The sequence below is a fragment of the Xenopus tropicalis genome, chromosome 9 (assembly GCF_000004195.4).
Source record: "Xenopus tropicalis strain Nigerian chromosome 9, UCB_Xtro_10.0, whole genome shotgun sequence".
Classification (NCBI taxonomy): Eukaryota; Metazoa; Chordata; class Amphibia; order Anura; family Pipidae; genus Xenopus; species Xenopus tropicalis.
The window spans coordinates 2,853,377-2,880,626 of NC_030685.2; the positions used below are offsets into that span (position 1 = coordinate 2,853,377).

At 46.1% G+C, this 27,250-nt stretch overlaps 2 protein-coding genes across 2 annotated transcripts; both read right to left on the reverse strand.

Annotated features, from left to right (window-relative positions):
• Window positions 1-360: 360 nt before the first annotated feature.
• Window positions 361-12,913, reverse strand: LOC116407624 (oocyte zinc finger protein XlCOF7.1-like). The gene is made up of 7 exons (XM_031893308.1): window positions 11,456-12,913; window positions 7,461-7,538; window positions 3,984-4,141; window positions 3,251-3,289; window positions 3,003-3,140; window positions 2,775-2,905; window positions 361-2,422 (listed from the first exon to the last, which is right to left on the reverse strand). The coding sequence occupies exons 1-7, from the start codon at window positions 12,864-12,866 to the stop codon at window positions 430-432; spliced, it is 3,948 nt and encodes a 1,315-aa protein (XP_031749168.1). The 5' UTR covers window positions 12,867-12,913; the 3' UTR covers window positions 361-429.
• A 9,716-nt stretch (window positions 12,914-22,629) lies between these two features.
• On the reverse strand, window positions 22,630-25,948 carry LOC100496815 (gastrula zinc finger protein XlCGF53.1). Its single transcript, XM_031893047.1, has 5 exons — window positions 25,846-25,948; window positions 25,108-25,248; window positions 24,860-24,997; window positions 24,630-24,762; window positions 22,630-24,284 (listed from the first exon to the last, which is right to left on the reverse strand). Exons 2-5 carry the CDS (start codon window positions 25,222-25,224, stop codon window positions 23,140-23,142), a joined length of 1,533 nt encoding a protein of 510 aa, XP_031748907.1. The 5' UTR covers window positions 25,225-25,248; window positions 25,846-25,948; the 3' UTR covers window positions 22,630-23,139.
• Between the last annotated feature and the right edge of the window lie 1,302 nt (window positions 25,949-27,250).

The following is a 27,250-nucleotide window of genomic DNA, read 5'->3' on the forward strand; positions in this document are numbered from 1 at the left end:
TTTCTGACTGATTTATTGAGAAATTCCACAAAAACCCCACTAGCCCCGCCCATCTGTTCCACTTCCTGCTGGCTGAATTCTCTGGATGAGCTGGGGAGCCGGCGGCCCTCCGTACCCTGCACTGTAGGATAGGAACCAATCAGCAGCTAGGCTGACCTGATAGGGAACTGAAGCCTCTCTGTGCTTGTGTGAGTGCAGGGCTGTGATTGGCTCTCCCCCTCCTACTGTGCTTCTGGCAGGGACTGTTAGGACACGCCCACTCTTCATTTCAAACTCGGACAGAGAAGTGAGAGGATCTATAGGGAGCTCCAATAAAGGGGCCATGTTACAGATAGGGTTAATGTTTAGCCCAAAGGGAAACCAGCACCGTATACTATTCATAATTGCCTACAAAATTACCTTTTTTCCCATTTATCCAATATGTCTCCTTTAAAGATGGACTTTGCTATGGTCGGTCAATTCAGTGCGTTTTGCAAAACATTTCCCACACTCGGAACAAGCATATGGTTTCTCCCCAGTGTGGCTTCTGTGATGTACATTAAGGTACGCCAGAGTCGTAAATCCTTTCCCGCATTCAGAACAGGTGAATGGTTTCTCTCCCGTGTGACGTCTAAAATGTTGGGTGAGAATCTGACGAGTGGTAAAGCTTTTGCCACATTTCGAGCAAACAAACGGCCTTTCTCCTGTGTGAATTCTTAAATGGTTGGTAAGGTCCGAGTGATGTTTATAACACTTGCCACATTCGGAGCAAGAATACGGTCGCTCTTCTCTGTGGCTTTTATGATGTATTTTCAGGTTTGTGCTGTTTGGAAAACATTTCCCACACTCAGCGCAAGTAAATGGTTTCTCCCCTGTGTGAAGTCGTTGATGTACATTAAGGTATGACAGAGTTGTAAAGCCTTTCCCACATTCGGAACAGGTAAATGGTTTCTCCCCCGTGTGACGTCTGAAATGTTGGGTTAGGATTTGGCGAGTGGTAAAGCTTTTGCCACATTTTGAACAAACAAAGGGTCTTTCTCCGGTGTGAATTCTGTTATGATTAGTGAGGTCCGACTGATGTTTATAACATTTCCCACATTGAGAGCAAGAAAATGGCCGCTCTTCTCTGTGGCTTTTATGATGTATTTTCAGGCTTTTGCTACTTGGAAAGCATTTCCCACATTCATCACAGCTAAATGGTTTCTCCAATGAGTGGCTCTTAGCGTGGTGAGTGAGCTGCAAGTGATATTTAAAACATTTCCCACACTGTGAGCAAGCAAAGGGTTTTGCCCCTGTGTGAGTTCTTTGGTGAAGAACAAGAGATGCGCTACTTTTATAACATTTTCCCTCACCACAAGTAGACAGATTGTTTCCTGCGTGGCTGCTGCAACTAAGATTTGTAGACTCTGTACAGCCTTTCTCACATTCAGTACTATTTGGGTTCTCTCCTGCATGCATTCTCTTGTGTTCAGTTAGCCTTGAGCATTTTGCAAAACACTTGCCACATTCAGAGCAGGTATACGGTTTCTCTCCTGTATGTATTCTCTTATGTTCAGTCAGGCTGAACCGTTTCGTAAAACATTTGCCACATTCAGAGCATGTGTATGGTTTCTCTCCCGTGTGCATTCTCTTATGTTCAATTAGTCCTGAGCCTTTTGTAAAACATTTCCCGCAGTCAGAGCAGGTATATGGTTTCTCTCCAGTGTGTATTCTGTTATGTTCGACTAAGCTGGAGCGTTTTGTGAAACATTTCCCACATGCACAGCATGTGTATGGTTTCTCCCCCGTATGCATTTTCCTATGTTCATTAAGGCTCGAGCTTCTTGTAAAACATTTGCCACATTCAGAACAAGTAAATAGTTTCTCTCCTGTGTGACACCTGTAATGCCCAATAAGCTGTGATTCAACTGCAAACTGTTCCCCACACTGAGAACAAATAAATAGGTTCTCTTCACTGACTCCATAGTATATTCCATTTGATATATAATTATCTGCCAAGCTGTTATTCAGGCTGCACCCCATGATAGTAGTAGGTGTGTCTGTTCCCTGTATCTGTTCTGTAAGGGGATTAATGCTGCAATCTGATTGGTTTCCCCATTCCCAAGAAGCCGCCTCCTCTTTTATATCAGTTGATATATAATCCTCTGCCGAGCTGTTAGTCAGGCTGCACCCCATGATAGGAGTAGGTGTGTCTGTTCCCTGTATCTGTTCTGTAAGGGGATTAATGCTGCAATCTGATTGGTTTCCCCCTTCCCATAAAGCCGCCTCCTCTTTTATATTAGTTGATATATAATTAGCTGCCGAGCTGTTATTCAGGCTGCACCCCATGATAGGAGTAGGTGTGTCTGTTCCCTGTATCTGTTCTGTAAGGGGATTAATGCTGCAATCTGATTCTTCTTTAATATCATTTGCTGGTCGGGGCTGTTCAACTGGAGACATTTCACTACAAAAATCTGCTTTAGCCACAATCTTGCTTGGGTCTTTATTATAACATAATGTTGCTCTGAGATTATCTTTAATATTATTCTTATTTTCATTATCTGGCAAAAAAAAAAAAAAGACAAAAGCAATTAATATTTTTTAAATAACATGTAGTGCACAGATCAGCCATATATCTAGTTAGCAATATTAGTTTTATTTTAAAAAAATGCTCAGAGAATATATAAAAACATTATCCGCACCTTTACATAACTAGAGGGGCTATTAGATAATATAACAATATCTGTGTGTTGTGGTCTAATTATGCCAGTTTGTTAAATATGAGGTTCTGATATTTTGTGCCCTGCACCCATTACTCACCCAGTGGGCGGAGCTGCTGGGGCTCCTCCTCCTTTATCCCTTCCCTGTAAAGGGCCTGGTTTCCTTTTATATACTCCCACTCCTCCAAGGAAAAATAGATGGAAACATCCTCACACCTTATGGCAACCTGGCACACACAATGTTACAGTCATCCCCCAGCCAGAGAAAGGGATTATCATACACTGTTACTAAACAATAAGGGGGGATTGGGGGGCCGCACCCACCTCTCCAGTCAGCAGCTGGATGATGTTGGAGATGAGTTCCAGGATCTTCTTGTCATTTTCCTTCTGTATGACGGAGCCAGGGGCATGCAGGGCCCCCAAACCCACAGTTGGGCTCTTCTTCTTAGGGATGACATAGCCCTATGTATTGAGAGGGAGAGAGAATGATGAGTGTGTAACGCAGCAGAGAGACCCCCTTTGTACAGACAGACAGTCTCTTCTCACTGTGCCACTCACAGTGCCCCCCTCACCTCTCCAGTCAGCAGATAGATAATCTCCAGTGTGAGATTCAGGATTCTCTCCTTCCGCTCCTCATTTTTATCCTTCTTCCCCATCACTGGGTCACTCGCTTCCTCCCACATTCCCATTGGCTCCTTGTGGGAGGGAGGGGCCTGGAAGTGGAATTAAGCACTTACACATTTCTATAGGGAATTATTCCCAGCAATATTACAGCGGCCCAGACCCACAGAATCCCTACAGTCTGTGCCTGTGCTGGGGCCGTTCCTCGCTGGGGAAAGAGTGCAGAGTGGGGGGTGGTTCTGCCGGTGTCGGTACAAGGGAGGGTACAAATAAGCTCAATACCAATCTCCATGCAATGTATGAGCCATTTAGTATTTAGTTAAATCTGTGGGACCTGTTACACTGCCTGTGTTTCATTAGCTTTGGCTCAGATATCATTTCCTATCTCTCCTACCCAGGTCTCTCCCATGAGCAGTGCTGTAAACAAGCCTTGCTGGCAGGGCACATACATAGAACATCAGTAGGTTCTGTAGCACCACTGGGCTTGTATTGGTACCTGACCCTGAGCGCCTGTGCAGGATTCCAGGAATAAAACGGGTCAGGATGCAGGAGTGCAGACAGACAGACACATGAGGAGACAGACTGCTCCCTCCCCAGAGTCACTAACACTTTTTCTAATACATTTGCTTCCCCCACAGAATGACATTACTCGGCGCATTAATCTCACAGGGAAACCAACTTCACCTCCAGCCCGTACGGTCCGCTCCGAGATTCCTCCCTCCCGACTCCCCGCAGTCCCTGACTGAGAAGCCCCGCCTCCAATCCGCCCTCAGAAGCAGGCTTTACTTTGATTGGCTGTGACTTGTCATATGACTCTTCCTTTATCCTGCCGCTGCCGCACTCTGGGAAATGTAGTTTTATCAGTAGCACAGCGGCACTACAAAGCCCAGAATGCCATTGATAGCCACATATTTCCATCTAATAATTTGCACTTTTGTTTTATACATCAGTGACAGAGCGAAGTTAGGAGTTCAGGGTTGGCAGTAGGAGTCTCACTGTATTTAGTATGGCTATGGGCAGGGTTCCCAGCACATCCCATAACCCCATAGTATTACCCCTTGCTGATACATACTGAGGTGCCATAACGTTCCCTCTCATTTCATTGTCCCAAAGCACCTGAAACATTTATTTTGTGCACATATTTTACACCTGCGTGCTGGTCAGAATGAACACAAAATGATTTTCACTCAAAATGAATTTCCGCTTGGAATATACTTCCCAACATTTTGAAAACGGAAAGAGGGACAAAAATAAATGCTGCGCGTGGTGAATTTTTTTGACTACACCAATTTTTGCGACCACATCCCCTAAATGCCACTCCCATTTGACTAAATTTGGCAGGTTATTTAAAGTTTAAACATATTTCTGGGGGTTTTGGGGTCCTGTTTTATGTGTTATTAGCTGAAAAGGTGAAATTGCCCTTTAAAGGAGACATATCCTATAAAAGTTATGAATGTACCAGGGAATTATACTCCTCTAGATATAGAAGGATTGTGCTTAAAGTTGTGTTTCTGACTGATTTATTGAGAAATTCCCCCAAACCCCACTAGCCCCGCCCATCTGTTCCACTTCCTGCTGGCTGAATTCTCTGGATGAGCTGGGGAGCCGGCGGCCCTCCGTACCCTGCACTGTAGGATAGGAACCAATCAGCAGCTAGGCTGACCTGATAGGGAACTGAAGCCTCTCTGTGCTTGTGTGAGTGCAGGGCTGTGATTGGCTCTCCCCCTCCTACTGTGCTTCTGGCAGGGACCGTTAGGACACGCCCACCCCTCATGTGAAACCCAGAGAGGGACCTGAGAGGATCTATAGGGAGCTCCAATAAAGGGGCCATTGTTACAGATAGGGTTAATGTTTAGCCCAAAGGGAAACCAGCACCGGATATTATTCATAATTGCCTACAGGGTTAGGGGTTTTCCCAAAATGTCTCCTTTAAGCTGTGAGTCTCAGTTCCCCTAAGAGACCTGTTTAACTTATTAGTTACAGTTGTATCTCAGTGCAGGGGGGGCTTTTTACCTTTCCAGCCTCTGCCAAAAGCCACTTATTTAATTAAATGTGAGAAACACTGTATCTAAGTGCAGGTGACACTGGTTCAGATTTCTGGGCTCTCTGCCAAAAGCTACTTTTTAATTAAATTTGTATCTTTTTTAGCTTCGGTGCAGGAGATCAGAGGGAAATGAGGGACTTTTCAGTAAGAATCCGGGACTGCGGGCTGAGCTGTGAAAAGAGGGGCCGTCCTGCAAAAACCGGGACAGTTGGGAGGTATGGCTTGGAGGGGCCATTGCTGAGGGGCTGTATGTGCAGTAGGGCAGCCATTTTCCCACAGCCGCCTCAGGATGAGGCTCTATTCTTCCCCTTATTGTGCCTGAACTGGGGGAGCTCTCACTGTTCCTCACTTCAGATAACTGTATTTATCACGTATGCCTTTCCGCCAGATATTCACTTTATTACCAGCGGGAAGGCGTTTCAGGGAGATCAGTTGTCTGTGGTAGCTGACATAACTGCCCCTTAGGATCCTAAATATGGCTCACACAGTTGGGAACATCTGTCACGCACCGACACAAGAAGACAAAAAAATCGAAATCTGTTGTCTGTGGGAAACTCTTAGTGTAACCTCTATTTTATTACATAACATAAAGTGCGCTTGTCACAGGGCTTCCACCAGTTTAGCATCTACACATCAAAGAAAATACATGCTTAGGGTATAATAATGTTATAATATACAGTTGGGTCATTTCCCTATGGGAACCGTGTTCTCAGCGCACAGTTCCCTTTAAGCCCTTTGCTGCTTTATCTGCATATGCAAATTAGGATTGAGATTTGGTTCCGCGAGCTTCTGAATCTCTCACATAGATATCGGGGGTCGGCGAATCCCAAAATAGTGGTTTGGTGCACCCCTATTTTTTTATAATTACATGAAATGATTGTGACTATGTGTAATTAGGCGGTCCGGCCCCTTTTGTACTACAGGAGAGAAGCGGATGATATAACCAAGCTCTCTGTATTGGGCACACACTGGGGCTTCTATTCACATCAGAGAATCAGACAAATTGGTTTTATGCCCAAAAGTTACTTGTCAGGACCTGCCTGTACCAGAACTCTGGACTCTATGTTGGGCAGGTTCTGCATTACCTCACTGAGCCACTGGAGACTTTGGGCATCCAGCCTGAACATTCTGTTAACCCCTCTTCTTTGCTTCTGTGTTTATGTTCTCCTTCTCCTCCCTTAATTAGCCCAGGTGGTTCCAATCGGTCAATTAACTGACTTTATAAGCCCTTTACGTTCCAGTGACCTTACCCGCTTGTTCCAGTCCCTGTTCCTGCCCGACTCCTGCCCGCATACCTGCCTGATTCCGTTACCTTACCCTGTTCTACGACTTCTGTTCCTTACCTCTGTTTGATCTCCCGGTTTTGACCTCGGCCTGATTATTGGACTCTCCCTGCCTTCAGCCTGCCTTTGACCACTGCCCGTTATTCCGGACCCTCCTTGTTTGCTGCCAGTCCTGACCCTCTGCCTGTTTTACGGATTTGTTTCGTCTTCTGCCTGCCTCTGACCACTGGCCTGTTGTAAGGACTTCCATATTGTTATTACTCAATTTTCATTAATAAATCATGTTTCAGCAGCATAACTTGTTTCCTGGCTATCCACAAGTGAAGTACCCCCTGTACCCATATTACACGGCATATAAGCTCCTTCCTGCCAGCCACCCACCTGTGGCTGCGCCTGACAGAATGATCAAGCCACATAAAGAGGAGCTTGCTGGTAACAACTCTGAGGTTCAAAGTAATGCTGAACTACAACTCTCTGCAGAATGGCTTTCCTCCATTAAGAGGTATGAGGGGGAGAAAGACTCATTCAATTATTTGCTTGATTTATGTAAAAAGTTTTCTACAGTGCCTTTTTTCAAAGAAGCTCCTGATAATATGAAGAGCAAGTTAATTATTCTATTCCTTTTGGGCGGTGAGGCCGCAGAGTGGGCTGAAACCTGCATTGATGAAGAAGCACATTTTTTAGAAGACCCCTGTTCTTTTCTTTCATTTTTAAAAGCAACATTTACAGGAGATCTATGGCCAGTTTCAAATGTATTTTCCTCCACCTCAAATCCTTCTGCTGCTGTACTACCCAAAACTTTCCAACTCACTCCTCCGATTCCAAGGTACTCACCCAGGCCCAAAGACTGCACACCTGCTTCAAATTCTTTCAGCGAGTTTTCTGAGGTAGAAGAGTTTTCTGAAGATTCACCTGATGAGGAAGATTGGCAAGATATTTTTGACGACAAAGAATGGGAAGATTTGGACTCAGATGAGGAAGAAATACCTACGGCATTTACCACTAGGTTTAAAGGTCGGTCTATCTCCAAGAACTCTCCTATTCCTCTGTCTGTTTCTTTTCCTGCTGTATCAGCCCCTCAAGATCTTAGGCCTGAACCTCAATTTGTTTGTTTTTCTAATATAACCAAGGCACCTCTGCTGGCTCCAGCCTCTGTGCCAGCGCTTCAGACTCCTGCTCCAGCCTCTGTGCCAGCACTTCAGTCTCCCGCTCCAGCCTCTGTGCCAGCACTTCAGTCTCCCGCTCCAGCCTCTGTGCCAGCACTTCAGTCTCCCGCTCCAGCCTCTGTGCCAGCACTTCAGTCTCCCGCTCCAGCCTCTGTGCCAGCACTTCAGTCTCCCGCTCCAGCCTCTGTGCCAGCACTTCAGTCTCCCGCTCCAGCCTCTGTGCCAGCACTTCAGTCTCCCGCTCCAGCCTCTGTGCCAGCACTTCAGTCTCCTGCTCCAGCCTCTGTGCCAGTACTTCAGTCTCCTGCTCCAGCCTCTGTGCCAGTACTTCAGACTCCTGCTCCAGCCTCTGTGCCAGTACTTCAGTCTCCTGCTCCAGCCTCTGTGCCAGCACCCAGACAGCGGCTTTGTCCAGTTCCAGCACCCAGACAGCGGCCTTGTCCTGCCTCAGCTCCTGTGCCTGAACTGCAACCCTCAGCTCCTGTGCCTGAACTGCAACCCTCAGCTCCTGTGCCTGAACTGCAACCCTCAGCTCCTGTGCCTGAACTGCAACCCTCAGCTCCTGTGCCTGAACTGCAACCCTCAGCTCCTGTGCCTGAACTGCAACCCTCAGCTCCTGTGCCTGAACCTGCCTCGGTGCCAGCGGTTGTGCCTGAACCTGCCTCGGTGCCAGCGGTTGTGCCTGCTCCTGCCTCGGTGCCAGCGGTTGTGCCTGCTCCTGCCTCGGTGCCAGTGGTTGTGCCTGCTCCTGCCTCGGTGCCAGCGGTTGTGCCTGCTCCTGCCTCGGTGCCAGAGGTTGTGCCTGCTCCTGCCTCGGTGCCAGCGGTTGTGCCTGCTCCTGCCTCGGTGCCAGCGGTTGTGCCTGCTCCTGCCTCGGTGCCAGCGGTTGTGCCTGCTCCTGTCTCGGTGCCAGCGGTCGTGCCTGCTCCTGCCTCGGTGCCAATACTTCTGCCACCAGCATCTGAGGACAAAACTGCTTCAGGACCTGCCTTCCCTGCTACTGGATCTGGTAGTTCTGGTGTCCCAGACTCTGCCAGTTCTGTTGCAGTGTTTGGTGGTCTTGTTGTTTCCCTGGGCATCTCTCTTCCACCTGTAGTGGGTGTTTTGCCTGGCGACGACTCCGCTGTGGCTCCTGACCCTGGCGACGACTCCGCTGTGGCTCCTGACCCTGGCGACGACTCCGCTGTGGCTCCTGACCCTGGCGACGACTCCGCTCTGGCTCCTGACCCTGGCGACGACTCCGCTGTGGCTCCTGACCCTGGCGACGACTCCGCTCTGGCTCCTGACCCTGGCGTCTCATCCACTCTGGCTCCTGACCCTGGCGTCTCATCCACTCTGGCTCCTGACCCTGGCATTTCATCCACTCTGACTCCTGACTCTGGTGACACTTCTATTCGGGCTTCCAACTCTGGCAACTCGTTGCTCTGGCTCCCGACCCTAGGCACTCCTATGTTCTGGCTCCAGTCCCTGGCGTCTCCTTTGCTGTGGTTCCTGGACTTGGTTACTCTCCTGTTCTGGCCGCTGTTTCTGATGAACCACCTATTCTGGCATTCACCTTGTTTGGGACTTTTTCTAAGAAGTTTTTTCTTTTGGTTTAATTTATGTTTTTCTGCGATTTTCCAAAGTAGTTTTGGGCCAGTATTTTCTATTTTTGCAGGTTTTCTGTTTTTGGGTTCTGTGGACTTGAAAGTTTTGGACTTTTGGACTGAAAACATTTTTGTAAAGAAGATGTTTGAAAGATGTCCACCCGATCCTGGGATCGCCCGGAGGTCGATCCTCAAGGGGGGGGTAATGTCAGGACCTGCCTGTACCAGAACTCTGGACTCTATGTTGGGCAGGTTCTGCATTACCTCACTGAGCCACTGGAGACTTTGGGCATCCAGCCTGAACATTCTGTTAACCCCTCTTCTTTGCTTCTGTGTTTATGTTCTCCTTCTCCTCCCTTAATTAGCCCAGGTGGTTCCAATCGGTCAATTAACTGACTTTATAAGCCCTTTACGTTCCAGTGACCTTACCCGCTTGTTCCAGTCCCTGTTCCTGCCCGACTCCTGCCCGCATACCTGCCTGATTCCGTTACCTTACCCTGTTCTACGACTCCTGTTCCTTACCTCTGTTTGATCTCCCGGTTTTGACCTCGGCCTGATTATTGGACTCTCCCTGCCTTCAGCCTGCCTTTGACCACTGCCCGTTATTCCGGACCCTCCTTGTTTGCTGCCAGTCCTGACCCTCTGCCTGTTTTACGGATTTGTTTCGTCTTCTGCCTGCCTCTGACCACTGGCCTGTTGTAAGGACTTCCATATTGTTATTACTCAATTTTCATTAATAAATCATGTTTCAGCAGCATAACTTGTTTCCTGGCTATCCACAAGTGAAGTACCCCCTGTACCCATATTACACGGCATATAAGCTCCTACCTGCCAGCCACCCACCTGTGGCTGCGCCTGACATTACTCAAATACACTGTTTATTTTGAAGCCCCTCCCTCTAGAAAAAGAGAGTCTATTTACAATGACTCCATCCGGGTGTAGAATCCATGTAATTCTGTTTACCTTACCCCATGACAAAAGGAAGGTGACGAGGATTCAAAACATGACTGCATTAATTATACAGCAAATTCGTTTATTTTACTATTTTCTCCCAACGCTCTACAATTGGGAGTTTTAGACCACATTCATTTACACCAGTTATTGTACTGACCCTCTCTAAACCACAACTACTTATAGAAAGGCATAAAAAGCAGATCCGCTTGTTTCTGATCTATCAGGGCCCAACCGGCCCACTGGGATAGGGGAATAAATTCTGGTGGACCCAAACCAAGGGGGTGGGGCACCTGCCGACCACTCACAGCTTTCCGCTTCCTTCTGGAAAAGGAGAGGGGGGAAAATCAAACACAGTCGTGCGTTTCACAGTAGAGATTGGAAAAAGAATGGCTGTGCATTCCAGCTAGGCAGGAGACAGAAAGAGGCAGCGTCAGGGGGAAAAAAGAAAAGTGTGAGGTGTTCTGCTTGGGTGATGTAATTTATCTATTTCTGCAGTGATCTTATTGGCATGTCTGTGGTTAACAGAGTGCTCCTGCCCATTTCTGCAATGATCTGGCTGGCATGTCTGAGGGTAATATGCTCATCCCTTTTCTGTAGTGAATACACCAACATATCTGGATAAAGCTTAACTATTACCTTAGGCCCCATATTTTGTAAAGTGGACCCTGCTTGTCCTTGTATAGCCCAGGGTGGGCTGCCTGGCGTGAAGTTCTCTAAGGTGGAGGGGGGCGAGGGCATTAAGAGTACCCCCCACGCCTGGTGGCTTTATATAAAAAGCAGTCATATATATGGAGACTGAATGTGATCAGCACCAATTCACAAACACCCAGAAGGTGAGAAACCTGTGCACCGGAGCTGTGGAATGTCACATTCCTTCTATTATACTGGTGTATAATGCTATGGGGAAATGCTTTTTACCGACACTAGATTTCCCCTTTAAACCATTTACTGAAACCGAATAAAGAATCATCGACAAAATGAGCTTCGGACTCCAGAATATAATAATGTTATAATAGGGTTTCATGCACCAAATTATAGATAATATAGATGAATTCTGCATAGATCAGTAATTAGACATTTGCCCATTCGGAGCAGGTATATGGCTCCCCCCCATGGTTCCATCAAGTGTGCGGCTTCTCTCCAGTGTGACTTCTATAATGTTCAGTTAGCCGGGAGCATTTTATGAAACTCTTCCCACATTCGGAGCAGATATAGGGTTTCTCCCCGGTGTGAATCCTCTTATGCTCCTTTAGGCTGGAGCGTTTAGTGAAACACTTGCCACATTCCGAGCAAGGATACGGCTTCTCCCCTGTGTGCATTCTCTTGTGCTCCGTTAGGCTGGAGCACCGCGTAAAACTTTTCCCACACTCCAAGCAAGTGAAGGGTCTCTCCCCCGTGTGACACCTAAAGTGCTGCGAGAGAATCTGCCGACTGGTGAAGCTTTTGCCGCACGCGGAGCAAATAAAAGGTCTCTCCCCTGTGTGGATTCTGTAATGGTTGGTGAGGTCCGAGTGATGTTTGTAACATTTCCCGCACTGGGAACAAGCAAACGGCCGCTCCTCTTTGTGACTCTTATGGTGTGTGTTAAGTTTGGAGACGTTCGGGAAACATTTCCCGCATTCCGAACAGGTGAATGGTTTCTCCCCTGTGTGACCTCTGATGTGGTGAGTGAGCTGGAAGCGATATTTAAAGCACTCACCGCACTCGGAGCAGCAAAGGGCTTTGGCTTCCCTGTGAGTTCTCTGATGGATAATGAGGGACGTGCGGCGTCTGTAGCATTTGCCACATTCAGGGCAAGCAAAGGGTTTCTCTCCGGTGTGAGTCCTAATATGGCGGGTGAGCTGTGTGGAATCTGCAAAGGTTTTGCCACATTCCGAGCAAGTATGTGATTTCTCCCCCTCGTGACTTCTCTGGTGTTCACTGAGGCCGGAGCGCTGGCTGAAATGTTTCCCGCATTCGGAGCAAGCAAATGGCTTCTCTTTCCTGTGAGTTCTCTGGTGCGCGCTGAGCTGCGAGTACGATTTATAACACTGGCCGCATTCAGAGCAAATGAACAGTTTCTCCCCCGTGTGGCTTTGAGAATGCGCAATAAGCTGAGAGTGAACTGCAAAACTCTCCCTGCACTGGGAACAAGCAAACGCCTTCTCTTCTTCTTTGCTACAATTGCTCAGCAAACAGTTATGGCTCCCTGTTTGATTGGAAACTGCTGGTAAGGTGTTGTTTTGTAAGTGACTATGGGCACATACATCTGGCCCCTGTGTCTGTTCCCCATCTGTACTACCCCTGCAATAGCCCTGCTCTCCACTCTTAGATGGGGGTTTCTCTCTAACAACATTTGGCACATAAGCAGGTAACAAGCTATTACTGGGACAGGATTCCATGATAGGAGTAAGTGCATCTGCCCCTTGTATCTGTTCTTTAAGGGGAATAATGCTGCAATATGATTGTTTACCCCCATCACGTAAGGCCGCCTCCTCTTTTATATCATCTGATATATATTTAGCTGCCGAGCTGTTATTCAGGCTGCACCCCATGATAGGAGTAGGCGTGTCTGTTCCCTGTATCTGTTCTGTAAGGGGATTAATGCTGCAATCTGATTGGTTTCCCTCTTCACATGAAGCCGCCTCCTCTTTAATCCCATTGGCTGGTGGGGGCTGTTCCGCTGGAGAAATTTCAGGGTTTGAGATATTTCCGTCGGCACAAAAATCTGCCCCTTCAGCCCCAATCTTGCTTGGCTCATTATTATAACATAATGTTCCTCCCAGATCAGCTGGAATCTCTCTCTTATCTTCATATTCACCGTCTGGCAAACAGAAAATATTTGATTAAAACATTTAGGTTAACGCCCGACTGCCGGTGCAAAGGCCTGCGCATCGATTTGGCTTTCCGAAGTCACACAAAGTTTCCTCCTGCAGGCAACTTCACGTGACTTGATGCGTAGGCCTTTCCACTAGTGATTCCCATGGTTACAGATGAAAAGGCATTTTGGAGAGGTCAGGTGTCTGCAATAACATAGATTTATCGCGGGACACTAAATCTCTTGTACAAAGACTGCTTTATTAGTTTTGTATAAAATGCACTGATAAACTATTTCCTGATTAACAGTAACAGAAAGAGACCCGTCAGGTAAGAACACACCTATCATGTAAGTACAAATAACCACACACAAGATGGCACATAGGGTCTTTAACCCCCCCTCACCCTGTATCCAATCACATATAGGGCCCGATTCACTAAAGTCCGAAATAAGGAGTGCTATTTATAGCATGCGTTAAAAATCTTATCACTTCTTATTTTTCGTTCGATTCACTAAAAGGACACTTGTCATAATTAAGAAGCGATGTTCTTGGCGTTATTTATCTTACGATGACATATTTTAATGAAAAAAACTATGCGATAAGCGTTATTGACCTTTAGTGAATCGGCCCCTATAACGCTTATCGCATAGTTTTTTTCATTAAAATATGTCATCGTAAGATAAATAACGCCAAGAACATCGCTTCTTAATTATGACAAGTGTCCTTTTCGTGAATCGAACGAAAAATAAGAAGTGATAAGATTTTTAACGCATGCTATAAATAGCACTCCTTATTTCGGACTTTAGTGAATCGGGCCCATAGTGTCAGACAGCACCCTGTACTCGATATGGGGCACTGCATATAAGTAAAATATGGGGCTTGATTTCAATTTGGCCTAGATAGGATCGTTACCTTTAAATATTTGCCCTTATATTTGCCCTACTGATGCTCCTTAAAGTACTTCTCTGGTCTGGGGGGGATAATGCAGGACAATGCGGATAGCACAGCTCTGCTTTCCCAAAGGGAGAGTGTTAAGGTGGCCATACACCTTCAGATCTGCTCGCTTGGCGATGTCGCCAAGCGAGCGGATCTTCTTGCGATATCCCCTCCTATGGGTGGGCGATATCAGGAGAATCCAGGCTAATTCGATCATTTGGCCCTGAAGCCAAACGATCGAATTATAACGACAGGTGTAGGCAAAGTTGGTTCGAGGACCGCATCAACTAGCCGATACGGTCCCCGATCCGACTAGATTTTTTTTAACCTGCCTGATCGATATCTGGCTGATTTCAGGCCAGATATCGGTCTGGCAGGCCCGTTGGTAGTGCCCATACACGGGCCTATTAGCTGCCGAATCGGTCTAAGGGACCCATATCAGCAGCTACTATCGGCCCGTGTATGGGGACCTTTACAGTCCCCTGTCAGGTCAGCCTGGCTGCTGGCTTCCTACTCACTAAAAAGACATTAGCTGGCATCTTGACAAATACTCTTTAAAGGGGTGGTTCACTTTTATAACAGTTTGAAAAAAATAAGGAGATATAGTAATATATATTATATTTGCAATTTGGTCATGTAAATAACGATATCTACTTATTTTTTTTCAAACTGTTAACCCTTTAAGGTCCTCTGTACTTCCACAATACGTTGGCTACTATAGTCCCAACACAGCCCTTGTACTGGTCCTGTTAACAAGTTCAGTTGCACGCAAGCTTCTGATATTTTGTGCCCTGCGCCCATTACTCACCCAGTGGGCGGAGCTGCTGGGGCTCCTCCTCCTCCTTTATCCCTTCCCTGTAAAGGGCCTTGTTTCCTTTTATATACTCCCACTCCTCCAAGGAAAAATAGATGGAAACATCCTCACACCTTATGGCAACCTGGCACACACAATGTTACAGTCATCCCCCAGCCAGAGAAAGGGATTATCATACACTGTTACTAAACAATAAGGGGGGATTGGGGGGCCGCACCCACCTCTCCAGTCAGCAGCTGGATGATGTTGGAGATGAGTTCCAGGATCTTCTTGTCATTTTCCTTCTGTATGACGGAGCCAGGGGCATGCAGGGCCCCCAAACCCACAGTTGGGCTCTTCTTCTTAGGGATGACGTAGCCCTATGTATTGAGAGGGAGAGAGAATGATGAGTGTGTAACGCAGCAGAGAGACCCCCTTTGTACAGACAGACAGTCTCTTCTCACTGTGCCACTCACAGTGCCCCCCTCACCTCTCCAGTCAGCAGATAGATAATCTCCAGTGTGAGATTCAGGATTCTCTCCTTCCGCTCCTCATTTTTATCCTTCTTCCCCATCACTGGGTCACTCGCTTCCTCCCACATTCCCATTGGCTCCTTGTGGGAGGGAGGGGCCTGGAAGTGGAATTAAGCACTTACACATTTCTATAGGGGATTATTCCCAGCAATATCCCCCAAAAGAATTACAGGGGCCCAGACCCACAGAATCCCATTAAATCTCCCTGTGCTCTGTGTCAGGCAGGTAGGGGGCTATTTTCCCTTATCCTCATACTGAGGTGCCAGTGCCAGACTGGGGGTAGTTCCGCCCGTGTTACTTTGGGGTATGGAGGAGAAGCCTAAGGTATTAGTTGCACCAGAGAAGCTCTCCTTGCTGGATGCACAGAGTACGTTGGCATATTTACATTACATAGTTCCTATAGTCACACTGGTATCAAAGTAATTAGAACACAGTGAGGTTCATTTATCAACACTGTGCAAACCTGCCCATGGGCAGTAACCCATAGCAACCAATCAGCAACTGGCTTTTTTCAGCTATCTGCAGGTAGAACAATGAATGCAAAAATTGGATTGGTTGCCATGGGTTACTGTCCATAGGCAAATGTGTCTTTTCAGATAAATATTGTGCTTTAGCCCGTTACTAGAGGAACTAGAGGGAGGCAGGGGGGACGCAACCCTGTTAGAATGGGTTGGTGGGGAGCTAATGCTTCTGGTTTTGTTTCCCTGCTGTTTCATTGTAGAAACCCAATAAGTATCAGTGCCAGGCACCTTTATATGGGCAGCTCAGCATGGCAGCAGCACTATGTGCCCTTGTCTCACCCATGGTGATCTGTGTGCCAGCCCGGGGTACTGTGCTACTGGCACTGCCAGCCTTGCCCTCAGTCCCTGGATCTGTAGCTCAGCGCCAGTCCCCCAGCTGAGTACTCGTCTGTCCAAGGTGTGAGTGCAGAGTGTCGGGCATTAAACAGGACAGATGCCGGACAGACAGCAGAGGGCACTTTCCCCCTCACAGAACTTCCCCACAAGCCATACACAACGCCATTATTCCAGAGCAACCCCAACCTACTCACTCAGCCGCAAACTCCTTCCTACCTGAGCAATCTCTGCCTGACAAGCCCCGCCTCCAATCTTCCCTCAGGGACAGGCGTCACTCTGATTGGTTCTGGCTTGTCATGTGATACTGCCTTGTCTCCTGGAACGTTATCTGCTGAGGCTGTAATTGATCATGAGATACAATTTATCATGTGACCCTCCTAGCGGTGCTCCTTGGGAGATGTAGTTTTGTCGGGGGATAATTTCTAGCCATAGAGGCACAGCTGCACTACAAATCCCAGGATGCCACAGAAGTCCCTGTTCTACTTGTCTATTTGCCATGACGTTGTCTCAACTTAAAGTAACAGGGAATGTGCTAAACTCACAGTGAGAGGAACTAGGTGCCTGGTATTGCGCCGAGTCTTTTATCAATTCAGTCCCCACTGTGAGGGGCCATATATAGACAGATGATAGATAGATAGATAGATAGATAGATAGATAGATAGATAGACAGACATTACATTTCCGTATTTTTTGTTTATATTTCTATATATATTGGTGTTTTTGCAGGAGTTTGTTGCTTATCGCTGTGACTGTTGCTACATTCTCACCCAAGGGAACTTGTTGGGAACAGAATGTGCAGTTGTAACAATTATATCAAGTAACAGCGCTGTGTATCCTTGCATTGTGCCCTATCAGCCCAACGTTCACTTATCAACCAAAAATGTTGCTGTTGCCCTATACCCCCCACCCCCCCCCCATCTCATCTCATGGTCACATGATTTAAGGGTAAACTGTGCTCAATACAGTCACTTGGACTTTTAGTGTATTATTATCTCTATAAAGAACTCAGTCTGCAGCCTTGTGCCTTTATATGGGCACAGAACCCCTCAGTGACTGCTAATATCCTTATCATTTACAGTAGGGGGTACATTATCCCTTATAATACATGAGTGATACTCAGAGTTCCCTGTATAACTCAGCCTGCAGCCTTGTGCCTTTATATGGGGGGCACAGAACCCCTCAGTGACTGCTAATATCCTTATCATTTACAGTAGGGGGTACATTATCCCTTATAATACATGAGTGATACTCAGAGTTCCCTGTATAACTCAGCCTGCAGCCTTGTGCCTTTATATGGGGGGCACAGAACCCCTCAGTGACTGCTAATATCCTTATCATTTACAGTAGGGGGTATAGATCTACTAGGCCTCCCCAAATGCAAGCAAACAGGGAGTGGTGGTTCAATACAAATCACCATTGGGAAGATTACACCATGAAGGAGAAGACGGAGACCTGGATAACAATCAGCATCTATAGATTCGTCTTTTGTGTCTGAGCAGCAAGACTTCCCCAGGCGGATCTCGTAAGGAAATAGCAGCAAATAAGAACATGTCTAAGTTATGTCAGTTTTTAAAATGTTCTTAACATTTATCTTTTATCTTCTCAGGAAATCATTTCCGCTGTTCTAAACCAATCGTAGTGTGAGATGCAAAAGTGTTAAAGGAGACATATCCTATAAAAATGATGAATGTACCAGGGAATTATACTCCTCTAGATATAGAAGGATTGTGCTTAAAGTTGTGTTTCTGACTGATTTATTGAGAAATTCCCCCAAACCCCACTAGCCCCGCCCATCTGTTCCACTTCCTGCTGGCTGAATTCTCTGGATGAGCTGGGGAGCCGGCGGCCCTCCGTACCCTGCACTGTAGGATAGGAACCAATCAGCAGCTAGGCTGACCTGATAGGGAACTGAAGCCTGTCTGTGCTTGTGTGAGTGCAGGGCTGTGATTGGCTCTCCCCCTCCTACTGTGCTTCTGGCAGGGACTGTTAGGACACGCCCACCCCTCATGTGAAACACAGACAGGGACCTGAGAGGATCTATAGGGAGCTCCAATAAAGGGGCCATTTTTACAGATAGGGTTAATGTTTAGCCCAAAGGGAAACCAGCACCGGATATTATTCATAACTGCCTACAAAATTAGGGTTTTTCCCATTTATCCAATATGTCTCCTTTAATGGAATGTTCTTTTCCATGGCAGTGCAGCCAGTGTCTCACCCAAGTTTATTCAGTCTCGGGAGAAGAAAAGAACATTGTGCTGAGGGGTAGAAGTACCTGGAGAGCAGTGTATCATTGGTAGAAGGCAGCAGATCAGTTCTAGTGCAGCCTAGTACCCTCAGTACTGCCCAGTGGCCTACAGTGAGAGTAGAGAAATTAGCACTGGCACTCTGGAGCTGTATACGGGACAAGCCCTTTAATTATCTTTATTACGGAAATGCAACGTTTTGAGGCACAAAGTAGCCCCTTTGTCAAGCATGCTTGCCAAAGGGGCTACTTTGTGCCTCGAAACGTTGCATTTCCGTAATAAAGATAATTAAAGGGCTTGTCCCGTATACAGCTCCAGAGTGCCAGTGCTAATTTATCTACACAGAATTTTTGGGAGGGTGCTGATCCCCCCAGCAGTGTGCACCGAGCGTTGAAATTGTCAGGAGAGCCGAGGGTGTGCGAGTTAAGGTATTTTTTGTTTTTCTACAGTGAGAGTAGGCAAGGCCGTATCTGAGCAGCCAATCAGAGTCCTGCTCAGCACAGGATTGGAGTAGCTACACACTCCGGTCAGGACGATGTGCACAAGAGAATTCACAAGGGGGGAGGCAGGATATTTAAGTTACGCCTCTGAGGAAGCCCTCCGGGTGAAACGCGTTAGGCAGAAAACACTTCTTGAAGACTGGCAGGAGATGGGGATCAGGGCGCTGGTTATACCCACTTTTCAAATCCAGGACGCTGCTTTTTGAGTGCCACAAAAATGCTTTTAACCCTCTAAGTGCAATACTTTACTAAAATACTAAAATACTTTACTAAAAGATTTTACACTATTGGAGCTTTTCCTGCTCGTTATATGTTTTTAGAGAGAACCATTATGCTGATGTGAAATATTACGGAAGATTATCAACTATGATTCCAATGTGATGAGCCTGCACTATAACTAGTGGGAGAGTTACAGTACAACTAGAACCCTTCTCTTTCTAATATAAGTAATAGTTGTTTTTTTCTCCTTTATAAAAACCACCCCAGATAAGGGATTCGTTTTGGTTTAAGTGTTGTATATCGGTTTGGGAATCTTTTGGTTTTATAGACTGAATGTTTTTCTACTGATCACTTGTATAATTATACTTTGGATTGTTAAAAGAAAGTACTACACTATACAGTGGTGTGAAAAACTATTTGCCCCCTTCCTGATTTCTTATTCTTTTGCATGTTTGTCACACAAAATGTTTCTGATCATCAAACACATTTAACTATTAGTCAAAGATAACACAAGTAAACACAAAATGCAGTTTTTAAATGAGGGTTTTTATTATTTAGGGAGAAAAAAAATCCAAACCTACATGGCCCTGTGTGAAAAAGTAATTGCCCCCTGAACCTAATAACTGGTTGGGCCACCCTTAGCAGCAATAACTGCAATCAAGCGTTTGCGATAACTTGCAACGAGTCTTTTACAGCGCTCTGGAGGAATTTTGGCCCACTCATCTTTGCAGAATTGTTGTAATTCAGCTTTATTTGAGGGTTTTCTAGCATGAACCGCCTTTTTAAGGTCATGCCACAACATCCCAAAAGGATTCAGGTCAGGACTTTGACTAGGCCACTCCAAAGTCTTCATTTTGTTTTTCTTCAGCCATTCAGAGGTGGATTTGCTGGTGTGTTTTGGGTCATTGTCCTGCTGCAGCACCCAAGATCGCTTCAGCTTGAGTTGACGAACAGATGGCCGGACATTCTCCTTCAGGATTTTTTGGTAGACAGTAGAATTCATGGTTCCATCTATCACAGCAAGCCTTCCAGGTCCTGAAGCAGCAAAACAACCCCAGACCATCACACTACCACCACCATATTTTACTGTTAGTATGATGTTCTTTTTCTGAAACGATGTGTTACTTTTACGCCAGATGTAACGGGTTCAAAAAAAAAAAAGTTCAACTTTTGTCTCGTCGGTCCACAAGGTATTTTCCCAAAAGTCTTGGCAATCATTGAGATGTTTTTTAGCAAAATTGAGACGAGCCTTAATGTTCTTTTTGCTTAAAAGTGGTTTGTGCCTTGGAAATCTGCCATGCAGGCCGTTTTTGCCCAGTCTCTTTCTTATGGTGGAGTCGTGAACACTGACCTTAATTGAGGCAAGTGAGGCCTGCAGTTCTTTAGATGTTGTCCTGGGGTCTTTTGTGGCCTCTCGGATGAGTTGTCTCTGCGCTCTTGGAGTAATTTTGGTCGGCCGGCCACTCCTGGGAAGGTTCACCACTGTTCCATGTTTTTGCCATTTGTGGATAATGGCTCTCACTGTGGTTCGCTGGAGTCCCAAAGCTTTAGAAATGGCTTTATAACCTTTACCAGACTGATAGATCTCAATTACTTTTGTTTTCATTTGTTCCTCAATTTCTTTGGATCTTGGCATGATGTGTAGCTTTTGAGGTGCTTTTGGGCTACTTCTCTGTGTCAGGTAGCTCCTATTTAAGTGATTTCTTGATTGAAACAGGTGTGGCAGTAATCAGGCCTGGGGGTGACTACAGAAATTGAACTCAGGTGGGATAAACCACAGTTAAGTTATTTTTTAACAAGGGGGGCAATCACTTTTTCACACAGGGCCATGTAGATTTGGAGTTTTTTTTCTCCCTTAATAACGTAAACCTTCATTTAAAAACTGCATTTTGTGTTCAATTATGTTATCTTTGACTAATAGTTAACGGTTTTTGATGAGCAGAAACATTTAAGTGTGACAAACATGCAAAAGAATAAGAAATCAGGAAGGGGGCAAATAGTTTTTCTTGTTTGCTTTGAACTAAAAGGATTTGTGGGAAGTCCATCAGCTCGGCAGGGATTGGCTTTGACCTTTTTGCACAGACTTATTGAATTATCATATTTAGAAGTGTATTTGTGGAAATGTCTCAGACTTTCTAGGCAAAATAAACAAAAGCCATGGCAGTGATGCTCATCCACGCAGTAGAACCCAGGCCCCACAGGCACTAAGCCAGAAGCTCCTTATATTACATTACATTAACATTTATTTATAAAGCGCCAACATATTCCGCAGCGCTGTACAATAAGTGGGTTACATACATTGGACATACAGAGTAACATATAAAGCAACCAGTAACCGATACAAGAGGTGCCCAAAAGAGCTTACAATCTACAAGGAGAAAGGGTTGAGACACAAGGTGTGGGAATGGGCATGACCAGAGTTGTGAGAGGTGGGGCACAGGGTATTGCTAAGCTAGATTAGGGTAAGCCTCTCTAAATAAATGTGTTTTTAGAGATTTCTTGAAGGCAGAGAGATTGGGAGAAAGTCTGACAGTTTGTGGGAGCGAATTCCAGAGAAGGGGGGCAGCCCTTGCAAAGTAAGATTGGGAGAAAGTCTGACAGTTTGTGGGAGCGAATTCCAGAGAAGGGGGGCAGCCCTTGCAAAGTCTTGAATGCGAGCGTGTGAGGAGGGAATGAGAGAGGAGTTGAGGAGCAGGTCAGTAGAGGAGCGTAACCAGCGGGTTGGATGGTACCTAGAGATGAGTTCAGAGATGTAGGGTGGGGCAGAGTTATGGACTGCTTTAAATGTGAGGGTCAATAGCTTGAATTTTATCCTGGATGGTAGGGGAAGCCACTGCAGGGATTGGCAGAGTGGCACGGCAGAGGAGGAGCGGTTGGAGAGGTGTATGAGCCTGGCAGCAGTATTCATTATGGAGTGAGTGTAGGGTTTGGTGTTTTATAAGCAAAACTGTTTCTACGTGTGGAAGTTTATCTGCCCCCCCCCCCCCCCAGATATTAACCAGTGGATCCCTGTTTAGCAACACTACGTGCAGTTATAGTTACTCAGTTTGAGCTCGGCCTAGGAACTGTCTGCAAGGAGTCTGTGAGTTCCCTCCACGTCTCTGAGTTTCCTCCAGCTGCTCCTTTTTCCATCCACGCTCCAGAGGCACACAGGCAGGCTAAAGGGGCAGTATCCCACCTTGTGTAATATACGTGCAATGAATAGAACTTGTGCTGATCATACTTTTTCCCTGGGATTTTTTTTTATCACAATCTAAAGTTTTTAGTTATTTTTGAGCTTAACAAGGAAACCAAAGCTCCTCCATGTTTAATTCCTGTGACGTTCCCTGCATAACCTCCATATCTTGCGTATCACATTCCCTGCTCAAGCATTCAATCCTACTTTAAAGTCCACCAATGAATCAGACTGACACACATCTCTTGGGAAAGGAATTTCACAAAATAGATTTAATGATTTAAAAAGATCCTCCCTATACTGATACTGTAACCTCCTTTATTTCAGTGTTGATAGATGTCCCCGTGTTATTGGCATCCCACCAATTAAACATTCTACAAATTGCGTAAGTTAAATTATGTTACCTACTGTGTGAGCATTAGGGAACAGCATCTGCTCAAGTGATACCCTGGGGGGCTCGTACCCCTTGGAATATGTCCCTTCTTGTTCAATAAAACCCAGAATATTATCTGTTGGGGGGAGGGGGAGATATATTCCAGTGGCTGGGAACTAAGCATGAAATGAGGTCCCTCAGTTCCCAATGGGGACACAGTGCCGTGGGAAGAGCATTATGGGGGACCTGTCTGAGCCTTCACCTTCATTAGGCCCTGGAGCCTTCAGCTGAACGGGATTGTCCTGTGGATAATTTTTGTTGTACACAAAGTTGTTCCTCTCCTCTGAAACCACAGAAATGCATATTAAGATGTGACAAGCTTATGGTTTTACTCCTGTGTGACTCTGGAAATGTATTTTTAAACTGCTGTTACGTGTAAAACATTTCCCACACTCAGAACAAGAGAACGGTTTCTCCCCTGTGTGGGTTCTGTGATGATGTTTAAGATCTGATGAATATAAAAAACATTTCCCACATTCGGAACAAGAAAACGGTTTCTCTCCTGTGTGGGTTCTGTGATGATAATTGAGGTCTGAGGAATAGGAGAAACATTTCCCACATTCGGAACAAGAAAATGGTTTTTCCACTTTGTGGGTTCTTCGTTGATGAACTCTAAGCACTGATGATTTGGCAAAACATTTCCCACACTCAGAACAAGAAAAGGGTTTCTCCCCCGTGTGAGTTCTCCGATGGACAGTGAGTTTCGATGACGTTTCAAAACATTTCCCACATTCAGAACAAGGATAAGGTTTCTTACCCACATGAACGTTGAGATGATAACTGAGATATCTGCGATAAGGAAAACGTTTCCCACACTCAGGACAAGCAAATGGTTTCTCCTCTCCTGAGTGAATTCTCTGATGATCGTCAAGGTCTGATCGACACGAAAAACATTTCCCGCATTCAGAACAAGAAAACGGCTTGTGTCCTGCATCGGATTCAACACAAGACAAAGGTTCTTGCTCAGCATGAGTTCCGCTGCAATCTAATTGGTTTCCCCCTTCACACGATGGTGACAAGCTGGTATTTAGGCTCCATTCCGTCATAGAAGCAGATGTGTCGGTTTCCAGTATTGATTCTGAAACAGTAATAATTCTGATATCAGAAAGGTTTTCTTCTTCAGATGAAGCCGCCTCCTCTTTTATATTCTGAAATATATAATCCTCTGCCCAGCTGTTATTCAGGCTGCACCCCATGATAGGAGTAGGTGTGTCTGTTCCCTGTATCTGTTCTGTAAGGGGATTAATGCTGCAATCTGATTGGTTTCCCCCTTCCCATGAAGCTGGTTCCTCTTTAATCCAATTGGCCGGTGGGGGCTGTTCCACTGGAGAAATTTCAGGGTTTGAGATATTTCCGTCGGCACAAAAATCTGCTCCTTCAGCCCCAATCTTGCTTGGCTCATTATTATAACATAATGTTCCTCCCAGATCAGCTGGAATCTCTCTCTTATCTTCATATTCACCGTCTGGCAAAGAGAAAAATTATTATTACAGATATATCAGCTTGAAAAATAAAACTTAATAAAGGCAATACAGAAAATGGGTAGGATTTATTATTTGTAGTACTGAACTAATAATTAAAGGTTTTCCATTAGGGCTAGTTTATAAGATCTTCCGGATAGGATGTTGGGAAATGCATGGTGCAGGGCTGGGCTAAAATCCTTCCCAATACACAATACAGGCAACTCTTACAGATCTGTTTTATTAACTGGGTATAAATAGGTGCCCTAATTGACATTCTTCTGGGTCTCTCTAAAAAGACAAAATATCCTGCATACTGTGCCCTGTATATGATAGAAACCATTACTCACCCAGTGGGCGGAGCTGCTGGGGCTCCTCCTCCTCCTCCTTTATCCCTTCCCTGTAAAGGGCCTTGTTTCCTTTTATATACTCCCACTCCTCCAAGGAAAAATAGATGGAAACATCCTCACACCTTATGGCAACCTGGCACACACAATGTTACAGTCATCCCCCAGCCAGAGAAAGGGATTATCATACACTGTTACTAAACAATAAGGGGGGATTGGGGGGCCGCACCCACCTCTCCAGTCAGCAGCTGGATGATGTTGGAGATGAGTTCCAGGATCTTCTTGTCATTTTCCTTCTGTATGACGGAGCCAGGGGCATGCAGGGCCCCCAAACCCACAGTTGGGCTCTTCTTCTTAGGGATGACGTAGCCCTATGTATTGAGAGGGAGAGAGAATGATGAGTGTGTAACGCAGCAGAGAGACCCCCTTTGTACAGACAGACAGTCTCTTCTCACTGTGCCACTCACAGTGCCCCCCTCACCTCTCCAGTCAGCAGATAGATAATCTCCAGTGTGAGATTCAGGATTCTCTCCTTCCGCTCCTCATTTTTATCCTTCTTCCCCATCACTGGGTCACTCGCTTCCTCCCACATTCCCATTGGCTCCTTGTGGGAGGGAGGGGCCTGGAAGTGGAATTAAGCACTTACACGTTTCTATAGGGGATTATTCCCAGTAACATCCCCTGAAACAAACCCGATCCTTTGAATACCAATGGAAGGGAATAATAAATACAGCTTTGTTACTTTGCCAGTTGCTCCCCCCCCAGGCCTGTATAGGAGCGAGTGTATAAGCCCCACTCAGAGCCCCACTCAGGGCCCCACTCAGGGCCCCACTAAGGCCCCCACTCAGAGCCCCACTCACGGCCCCACTCAGAGCCCCACTCAGGGCCCCACTCAGGGCCGGACACAGGGAGACAGGCTGCTGCCATGTGAGTAGGAGCCTTACCCGGGGGCAGCGAGGGGCTGTGGGGCAGGAATATACTAATAAGAATGATAAAGAGCCAATAGCAGCAGCCTGAGTGGAACCTGTAGGGCAGAGTCTCCCTCACAGTACGGTGTGTGACACTTGTACATATGAGCAGATGGGCAACTCTCCCCTCACTGCCATTGGTGCTAAATGCTTTCCCATGATTCCCTCCCAGACTCCTCCCCTCTCTCTCCTGCTGCTGCTGCTGCACATTCTGTGCTGCTTATCCCTTCATTCCCCATTTCTGTCATTACCTTCTGCGCCTCCTCTCTGTCTGTCTCTTTCTCTTTCCACTTTCCTCTCTTCCAAATCCCCTCCCGGCAGCCACAAGCAGCCCCTCCCCCACACACAGGAAGCCACGCCCAGCCCCCCTTCACTCTCTGCTGCCTTTTTTTTTTTTTATTGAAGAAGGAAAACTTTATTAAACGTTGGGAACACAGACAGGGACCGTAACAAACTCAGAGCTGCCTGTTAGTGATGAGCAAATCTGTCCCAAAACTGCAAAATGATGGAACCTGCAAGATTTTTTACACATGCGACTTTTTTAATGCAACTGCAGCTTTTTTCTGAAAAAATTTGCCTCGGAAAAATTCACAGCGCGTCCAAAAATTGTTGCAAGAATAGTCGCGGGCATCAAAAGAATAGTAATTTTTTTCTGTGCAACATTTTCGTTGTTTCGCGATTTTTTCGCCATTTCGTGAATCTTTTGAAAGATTCACGAATTTATTGGCGAAGCGAAACGGGACAGATTCGCTCATCACTAGCGATGAGCTAATTTTTTACCAGGCATGAATTCGCAGCAAAATTCCGCATTTTGTCATTGGCGAATTGTTTCATGAATCTTCCACAAAATTTTGCCCCCAAAATCTGTGGCTCTGTAAAAAAGGCACAGTTGAGTCAAAAAAGTCACGTGCATAAAAAAAGTCGTGCAGAACCTGCATTTTGCAATTTTTTTGCCGTTTCGTGACTTTTTTTTTTGCAGTTTTGTGAATTTTTCAGCAAAGTGAATGGGACTGATTCACTCATCACTACTTGGAGGTATTTCAACGTAATTTATGGTGAACTGCGGGGAAACTCACGTAATTACTGTGGCAGCTGCTCAGGCACAAAGCCCTATCCTGTCCACAGCGGAATCCTGGGAAAAAACATGGCATTATGGGAAAGCCCTGCCGATTGCTTTACTCACTGCACTTGGGATGTAAATGAATAAGAAAATGCAAAACGCTCTGTGTCTCACCCCAAGATTCACTAAATCTTATTTTATTAAAGGAAACATATCCTATAAAAATGATGAATGTACCAGGGAATTATACTCCTCTAGATATAGAAGGATTGTGCTTAAAAAGTTGTGTTTCTGACTGATTTATTGAGAAATTCCCCCAAACCCCCACTAGCCCCGCCCATCTGTTCCACTTCCTGCTGGCTGAATTCTCTGGATGAGCTGGGGAGCCGGCGGCCCTCCGTACCCTGCACTGTAGGATAGGAACCAATCAGCAGCTAGGCTGACCTGATAGGGAACTGAAGCCTCTCTGTGCTTGTGTGAGTGCAGGGCTGTGATTGGCTCTCCCCCTCCTACTGTGCTTCTGGCAGGGACCGTTAGGACACGCCCACTCTCCATTTCACACTGGAGGGAGAAGTGAGAGGATCTATAGGGAGCTC